Source organism: Paralichthys olivaceus, chromosome 20 (genome assembly GCF_024713975.1).
Source record: "Paralichthys olivaceus isolate ysfri-2021 chromosome 20, ASM2471397v2, whole genome shotgun sequence".
Classification (NCBI taxonomy): Eukaryota; Metazoa; Chordata; class Actinopteri; order Pleuronectiformes; family Paralichthyidae; genus Paralichthys; species Paralichthys olivaceus.
Window position 1 is genome coordinate 12,210,907 of NC_091112.1, and position 8,725 is coordinate 12,219,631.

The following is an 8,725-nucleotide window of genomic DNA, read 5'->3' on the forward strand; positions in this document are numbered from 1 at the left end:
ATAAACTATATCAGATATGATGAGGACAGTATTACTGCAGTATAATGCACAACTCTGTAGAGCACATGTAAGAGAATCTCTCTCCTGCGCGGTCAAAATAATATTTACAAACTGTGGAAAATTGAATGTGACTGTCTATTCTTTATTTTAATTATTCAGGTTGAGTCATCTTCTGCTTTAATTTCTTCCTTTTCCACGGAAAAGTGGGCAACCGTGAAGGCGCCCGGGGAGCAATTGGGGGGTTCGGTGCCTTGCTCAGGGGCACCTCGGCAGTGCCCAGGAGGTGAACTGGCACCTCTCCAACTTCCTTCCATGCTGGACTTGAACTGGTCACCCTCCGGTTCCCAAGCCAAGTCTCTATGGACTGAGCTACTGCCTCCCTCTCTATTTATTCTTTTACAATTTTATTTTATTTTAGAGCCTTTATATCTTTCATGAAACCCATACCAGTTTAGGCTACTTTTGCGAGCTGGATGCTACTCGATTTCATTTTCCTGAGCACTTCACTGGTGAATGGTCTGAATGACATAAAGTGGATCTTGAATCTTGAATCTTTACCAGCTCAGTCTTGCAAACCTCAGACGTTCTAGTTAATGGATTACCTGCCCTCGGTCCTGTTTGATTTATTATGACACAACAGAGATATGTAGAAAAAAAAAAAACAGGTTATTGTTTTGCATTCCCTGTATATTTTTATTTAAATGTAGTGTAACCAAAAACTATCACAAATTACAAATGCACATTAACATCACATTGTATATTCATTGACAACATTTTCATGAGCTGCAGGACACTGACTTCTGCTTTGAAATCTACAGTGTGTGGTATTTTATTTTGAAACACAGCCTTACGTCTGGTCCCCGGGGTCCTGGAGGTCCGGGTGGTCCAGGCGAACACCCCGGTGTTACAGCTTTTTCTCCTTGCTGCTCCTCTTTTCCACTAACACTTGGCTCTAACATGCCAATATCATCCTTCAGACACACACAAACAAAATCCAAGAGATTTTGGGGTCAGCTACAGCTTGTGACCAAAACGCTAAAACCTTTTAAAATTTACCCAAGTATAAAACCACTTATAAACAGAAAGAGACCCAACAAGTAATACACATACAAACATAACCCTATAACAATTACCATTACAGTTATAGTAAGAAGTAGGATTTAAAGTGGCGAAGATGCTAAGTGTGTGAAACCAAATTGTTTCTGTGCAAGTAGCAGTAGGTTTTATTAGTAAACGACAGCTTTTAGAAAAGCCCAGAGGAAGTCTGCCTCTTTAAGAAGCCCCGACTGAGAAGTGACTGGAGCAATGATAATTAAAAACAGTCTCCATGTGAACAAAGTTGTAATGCAACAAAAGGTAGTCCCAGAAATAAAACCAAAACTGTAAAGGTACAGTGTATTGCCGCGGTCTGCAGCTGCACGATTGTTCTACAGTATTTCTAGGAGGTGGCATCCTTTAAATAAGCTATAATATCCTGTCTCTCCTTTTTCTTCCTGATCCCAGAGAAGACCATCTTGGTGCCAGGAATGTACTTCTTTGGGTTTTCGAGGTAGACATTCAGCGTTTTCTCGTCCCATATGATACCTGCAACAGCAAACATACACATCAGCTGCATGTTAAGGTTTGTAATATGTTTTCATGTGTCTTGATACGAAAAGCATAAATTCACTTGGTTTAGGTTTTACTGCCTCCACAAATAGGTTTTGTTTTCCCCAGGAACACAAAAACTACCTGACAGATTAAAATTTGGTGCTGATCTGGATCTGGGAGCGAATCCAGGATGTAACTTAGGACGTTTTTATTAACATTGTCACTAATTTGCCTGGAAATAATTCATAGATGTTCATGGAAACAAATCAAGCCTGTTTATGGAACTGATATCTACAAGTGTGTGCAATTTGCAGCAGCTTTATTGAATAAAACTGTTTTGTGGTGGTATGTGATCTATCTGCCATTCTAGTTGCCTCATGCTGGAGTCAGGGGGGGAGTCTCTGTCACTAATGTCTGACCTGTTCAGACCTGCTCCTCTAACTTTCTGGTATGGAAAATAAAAGAACCAAGATGCTGTGCTGCACTGCACTTTTAAACATCTATCTATCTATCTATCTATCTATCTATCTATCTATCTATCTATCTATCTATCTATCTATCTATCTATCTATCTATCTATCTATCTATCTATCTATCTATCTATCTATCTATCTATCTATCTATCTATCTTCAAAGACAAAAACCTTTATGGTTCAATTGTTATAAACACAAAGCATATTCCACAAGAAGGAAACTGTAATAAAATACAAAAGAAGTGGAGGGAACATTTCATCTACATTATACTTATGAGACTTTTAAATATGCCCTAAAATCAACAGGTCACTCTCTGTCTCTGGGATGGCTGTGAAAATACCAAAAACATCAAACTATCCCAGTCTGAATTGGTACTTGCTATAGAATAATCATTTCACTGAATGAGAATCCAGTTTGTGGGGGAGATAAATACACATACTCGTGCATATAGGGCAACAGACACTGTGTTGACTTCATCTTTTCCTTAAAGTGCTAATAAATATTTCTGCTGGGTCTCCTGAAACATCAGACTTCAATTACTACAGCAACAGCTTGTGCTAACTATAGCTGCCACAAGCTAAAATATATCGAGTGCTGCCCTGTCCACTAATGAAGAGCAAATGGCCGGACAAATTCTTACTGCTCAAAATCAGAACACAATTTGATCTCTTGATGTCTCCTCTGTTTCAGTCACTTTTGTTGCAGCAGTGATCCATACCTTTCTCAATGTTGGCCTTTGTGTAGGAGAAGCCGGACGCCTGACCCGTCTTCCTCCCGAACAGACCCCACAGGTTGGGTCCCACCTTGTGGCGTCCCCCCTCTTCCACTGTGTGACACTGGGAACATTTCTTGACAAACACCTTCTTCCCTTTCTGGATGTCCCCCATGACCAGTGGCTGCAGGGAGGAAAGAACACAGCTGCAAATGTGGAAGTGTACGACAACACATCAACTTAGTGGAAAAACACAAATGAGACAGAATATGAGACACAACCCAGGACACAGAGGAAATCCAACGTTACCCTGAAACTTCCGGATTGCTGCAGAACAAGTCGTGAAATGTGAGTGATTGTGTTGAGAGAGAAGAAAAAAATGCAGCAGGGTTGTGTTGTGAAGCAAATGAAGAAACCAAGTCGCAGCTTTTTTTACTTGCTGATAATAGAGCATGTAATACAGACGTCCCATTATACTGAAAACATCAGGGAGGAAACCACAGCAGTGAACAGTTTCAGAGAGAGGGTATGAAGACAACAACACGAGGAAGAGAGTGAAAACACCACACACCAGCGTAAAACAACCAAACATAAACTCCACTGTGTACCTGACAGGATAGTGAGGTTCCAGGTGGAAGTTTCCTCCCTTTTGCCAAACGTCTTAGATTCCTTTGTTGTGGCGATTTGTCTGGGATAAGACCCGATGTAAAAACTCGAAGCAACACAGATCAAATTTCTGGAGGGAGGGTTTGAAATGTTTGTAATGGGTTGTGCAAAACATATTGCGCAACCTAGTGTGTCACACCCTTCTACGCTGCCAGGTGAGGTATGTTAAATATGTTATGGGAAAAAAAAACATCTGCTGCAGTTGAAGCTTTGAAATAAGATGGTGTGATCTCAGATTTACTTTTTAGAGCATTGGACAGAACATGAGTTGAGGTGCCGATGCATGAGTGAGTGAAAGTATCGTTGCTTAAAGCAGGAGGGCGAGTTCTTATTTATTATCAGTGAGATCTGGCACCTATCCATCCTGTCCCCAGTTCCCCTGAACTCGCTCAGTGGATGATACATGTTTTAAACAGCCACGCTCTTTATGCAAATAATTACATGGAGACTGAACATGCAGAATGAACATGCACCATATCCATCATATTTGAAGCAGATGACAACAGGCACCGTAAATAAAATTCAGTAAATGCGCAAATTGATGGAGTCGACCTTGGAACTGAGTGACACACCTAAATGTACTGCAGCCATTATTCATGTTGTGAATCACACCTGTGCTTTTTTCCTGCTGTGACATGTCAGAACGTGAGGTGTGAAAAGGACCAGATTCTCTTCTGTTGTTTTGTCATTGAGTCATATTCAGACAAGTGATTAGCAGCACACACACACACACTGTCTGGACAAATCATGATTCATCTCTTTCAAATCTGTTCTTAGTCATCATGTGGAAACCTTTGACAGTGACCAATAGTTTAATTATGGATGTGGTAGTCATGCGGACATGCACCTCAGGAGATGGTATTAATACTTTTATTAAAAGATGCACATGCTAATTTGGAGCACAGCTCTCTGTGATGTCTGCAGCACACATTGCCACGTGAAATGAAAATTGTGAGGCATGTAGCAAAATATGTCTTATTCAACAGTGTAAAATGTACAGCCAAAATCCCCGTTACATTGTACATGTCAGTATCCACTGTGTTCAAACTGACATGGCCTGCAGGAGTCCTGCTTCGTGATTCATGTCGTCCGGCCCCTAAGAGTCCAGATGATGTGGATTATGGATTAACAGCATGTCACATAGATATATATAATACACAAGGATGGCTTCCTGACACATTTTCTCACCTCTGACTGTTGAGATATATTCTTAATCCAGCAAATTGTGTATTTTACCTTTAGAGTTTTCTCTCCCTCTAGTGGTGTATCACTGTAATGAACAAGCCCTGGCAGTTCTCATCTTTATCTTTATTTTAACTAAGAATTCATGCTACACTATTTTTATTTTTCATTACATCTGCATTAACAGAATGTTCATCCGTGAGTGTAAAGATTCTTGGAATAATTATAATTTCCAGATATAATTTTAAAAGCCAATAACAAAACTAGAGAGTATACCTCAGCCAAGGCCCAACACTTTCCTTTTCAAACCACATTTACGATCACTAGATTTGGATTTTTATTTGGATCTGCACTAAAATGCACAAACTAATAAATATCAGTCCTCTAGAATATACCTGATTTTTTCATCAAGACCATTATTATTCTCCAGGAAATCAACACACTCGTTGAAAATCCCTCACAATGTTAAAGAAGGTGGAAAAGAAATTCCGGATCCACCTCCTGACCGGATCTGAACTTAAATTTTAAAGCCCAGACAATCCTCCAATAAATTTTGTGATAATCTCTCCTCTGGGTCTCTATGTAATCCTGTTGACTAACAGAAAAACAGACAACAAAAGGACAAAAACCTCATTTGATACTTTTATTACTATCATCACTTATGTTTTCCATCAAAACATACAATATAACTGCAGTTAAAGGGACTACAGAATTTGAAAATTTGAAATTCACTCTTTTTAAACTTTGATTTTAAACATGTCTTTTTTGTAAAAACACTGTATATTGATATTTACATGCTACAGTCGACCTCATTGTTGGCCTGTGTATCCCCCTTCATGCTTCAAAGGATTTTTCTTCCACCTCTGAACTAGATGTAAAGTCTTCAGCCCTACGGGAAAAGAACACGCAGTTTGTGTTTTGCAAAACAAAACAGTTAAAAAAGGACATCACCCTTGTGACAGACTAGTGACCCGTACAGTATGAGATTGTACCGATGAAAATGAAGATACCAGTTGTTTACCAGTGCAATCCAGTTTTAAGCAGCCGTTCAGTGGCCAGAGTCTTAAGGAGGCTCCAGTAAAGACTACTTCTCCCAAATCTCTGAGGCAGCTCAGGGTTTGGTTCTATACGGACAGGAGGACACTTGGGGCAGATTCGCCCCCTGGAGCGACCAAACCTCTGTGGCATGTTGGGGGAGTTTGGTGCCTTGTCTTCATTGGAGTCGATCTGTCTCCCAAAGCGCATGGGCATGTTGGCGTGCATGTGGACAGGTTTGGTAGTGGGCGGGTAGAGCTTGATGATGGTCGGGAGGCTGATCTTGCTGGTGGCCGGGGTCACACGCATGTTGAAGCTCTCCAGATCCAAACTCCTGCGCATTTCACTTTTTGTCTAGAAAGATAAACATGTTGTGTAATCTTTGACAGCTGTGTTACAGAACACAAGGAAAGTAGATAAACAAGGTTATGATTGATTCATTGTTGTATCTTAAAAATGTTTTTGTGTTTTGCAATTATTAAGGAAAAGCACCATGATGGTTATAAAAGCAATAAAACAAATAGTACTACTACTAATACCACTTCTACTACTACTACTAATTTTTTCTATTGCAGTTATCTAAACAAACCTACCGATTGCTTTACAAAATACAAACATCAAATAAATAACACAGAACAAAAAATGGAAACTATAAAAAATAAGAGAGATAACAAAACAAACAACATTCATTAAAATCTGTTAAAAGCCTCCCTTTAAAAAAGTAGGGCTGGAATAAATGAACAAATAATCAATCACCAAGTTAATACAGCAACTGATACTTTAAATAAATATAAATTATACATTTTAGCACCTTTCATACAAGAAATGCAGCTCACAGTGCTTCACATACAGTATAAGGAACATCCAATATAATATGGAGGACCAATACAGCCAAAAAAAAGCAAAGAAAGAAAGAAATACAAAAAATTACTCAATAATTCAGACATAAATAAATAACAAGGACATCTTCAGGTAATTAAACAAACAATGTCAAAATGTATTCAATATTATTATGAGCATTTTTGGCATTATGCTTGTTTATCTATGTGTTATCGAGTTGTTCCATTTATTAATTAATCAATTAATCATTTAGTTGATGTATTCATTTATTTACTTATTATTTATATATTATCAATTTGTTCATTCATTGATTGTATATATATATATATACATTTTGGCAGTTTTGATCCTCCATACAAAGATAAATTCAGCAGCCACAAAGAATTTTCTGAAGTATTACATGATTCTTACTTGTTGGTGCGGCTGTCTCCTCACCGTGTGTCTTACATCTTCGCCCCCCAACAAAGTTCTATCGCTGTGGATTGATTTCCCGTAGAGGTCAGACACCGCCGCCCCTCCAAGACCTCCCAGCATCAGGAGCGCTGACAGAAACACTGTGGTCAACATGTTACCAGCAGGAAACTTCCCTTATTTCCCACTGACCACAGTGTCCCCTGCTATTAAAGACCCTCTGACCACGTACGTCACCTGTGCTGTGTGATGAAGACACCTACACACATGTACAGATGAACGCACACGCACATACATTGGTCATAGCTTCATTTACATGGAGCAAATTCCTGACTAAGTAATCACCCAGCTCTGTAGAATATATTTGAAACCAGTATTTAAGTCCTAATTGGGCTCCTGAATGAACGCTCCTCAGTCTGGGTTTTTATTTTTTATCAAACAAGAAATGAGTGAGAGAAGAATAGAGAAACTAAACTAAGAACAAGGGTTCAATGGTGGAAAAAAGGATGCAGAAGAAGAAAGAAAAGAACTAATTACAAGTGGGTTATGTCAGTTAGGGACAAATTATTTTCTACACTAATGAGCAGGGAACTTTGAAAGGATTAAAGGCATAGTTCACCCAAAAATGAAAATTCACTCATTATCTACTCACCCCTATGACGATGGAGGGGTGGGTGAAGTGTTTGAGTCCACAACACACTTTTGGAGTTTCAGGGGTAAACAGTGTTGCAGCCAAATCCAGTTTAATTGAAGTGAATGGTGACCACTTCTTTAAACATGAAAAACAGAAGGAATAAACTGCCCACTTCTTTTTTTCCCAATCTCTTCTTTTCATTACTTTTGGTTCTTTCTTTTTTTTACCTGTCCTCAAGCAGCCTTCTCCTGTTTATAATTAATAACCTGCTTTAATCTCATCTGCTTCTTATGATAATGGAACTTATTTAAAGGTCCAGTGTGTAAGATTTAGGTGAAGATTTCAACACTAGATATCACAAAATTCTACACACTGTAACTTTAATGTGCAGGTGCATGTTCATGTTGATTCATCTCAATACTTATGGTCAAAAGAAAGTAACACTGGTTATTTTTTGAAAAGTTACAAGAGCAACACACCATATTTGTGAAGGTTCAAACAAATAGAAAAACGAAGACAAATGTTTAATGTAATATTTTGGAGACTGAGCCCTCACTAAGGATATCTTGTCTATATAATGAAATAAAATAACTTATTTGTTTTTGAGACAAAGATGTAGAATCCTTGGCACTGTCTTTTTCTTATCATATCATATTAACCAGGATCATTTATTGTCTGAGACTATGTCTTTGGACGGGTCTGTTCTAACTCCATGTCAGGAATGGATGTAGGAAATACAACATCCGACAGCAGGATCAGGATGAGTAGGGGCCAGTCTGATGTTTATTTCTGTTATTGTTTTGCAAATCATAAAAGACATAAACTATATGCATTAGCCAATCTCTCAATATTCCAATCATATTCACCCCTACAACAATATAAACCGTTAGAAATGGATAACAAACATATCATTTAAAATATCACAGCTGTTGAGGACTATTTTTAGCTGCGGTGTGTCTCTTTAGTCAGGAGTAAATCCTTCATTGCACTACTTCCAAATGACAGACAGTTTAATGCATCCAAGGCCAATTATTCTGACAATTATGAGCAACAGGGTCCTGCATTCACGATGATGCAGCTCCATGACATCCTCTCATTAGACCCTGCATGACGAAAAAACACACAAACATCTTTTTGCTATTAACTCCTTCATTTCCAGAGGCACAGAAGACATTGTTGAA

General features: G+C 38.6%; 2 protein-coding genes across 2 annotated transcripts; both read right to left on the reverse strand.

Annotated features, from left to right (window-relative positions):
* Positions 1-666: 666 nt before the first annotated feature.
* LOC109631651 (cytochrome c-a-like) lies at positions 667-3,534 on the reverse strand. The gene is made up of 3 exons (XM_020090523.2): positions 3,385-3,534; positions 2,783-2,960; positions 667-1,584 (listed from the first exon to the last, which is right to left on the reverse strand). The coding sequence occupies exons 2-3, from the start codon at positions 2,949-2,951 to the stop codon at positions 1,439-1,441; spliced, it is 315 nt and encodes a 104-aa protein (XP_019946082.1). The 5' UTR covers positions 2,952-2,960; positions 3,385-3,534; the 3' UTR covers positions 667-1,438.
* A 161-nt stretch (positions 3,535-3,695) lies between these two features.
* Positions 3,696-7,086, reverse strand: npvf (neuropeptide VF precursor). Its single transcript, XM_020090588.2, has 3 exons — positions 6,911-7,086; positions 5,646-6,013; positions 3,696-5,513 (listed from the first exon to the last, which is right to left on the reverse strand). The coding sequence occupies exons 1-3, from the start codon at positions 7,064-7,066 to the stop codon at positions 5,459-5,461; spliced, it is 579 nt and encodes a 192-aa protein (XP_019946147.1). The 5' UTR covers positions 7,067-7,086; the 3' UTR covers positions 3,696-5,458.
* Between the last annotated feature and the right edge of the window lie 1,639 nt (positions 7,087-8,725).

Bases quoted from the DNA above. Each gene is read 5' to 3' on its own strand.
- LOC109631651 (XM_020090523.2), bottom strand. From the start codon at position 2,951: ATGGGGGACATCCAGAAAGGGAAGAAGGTGTTTGTCAAGAAATGTTCC. The intron at 1,585-2,782 runs GTATGGATCACT...TTGCTGTTGCAG, and splicing joins AAAGGCCAACATTGAGAAAG to GTATCATATGGGACGAGAAA.
- npvf (XM_020090588.2), bottom strand. From the start codon at position 7,066: ATGTTGACCACAGTGTTTCTGTCAGCGCTCCTGATGCTGGGAGGTCTT. The intron at 6,014-6,910 runs GTAAGAATCATG...TTATCTTTCTAG, and splicing joins GGAGACAGCCGCACCAACAA to ACAAAAAGTGAAATGCGCAG. The intron at 5,514-5,645 runs GTAAACAACTGG...CTTTTCCCGTAG, and splicing joins CTTAAAACTGGATTGCACTG to GGCTGAAGACTTTACATCTA.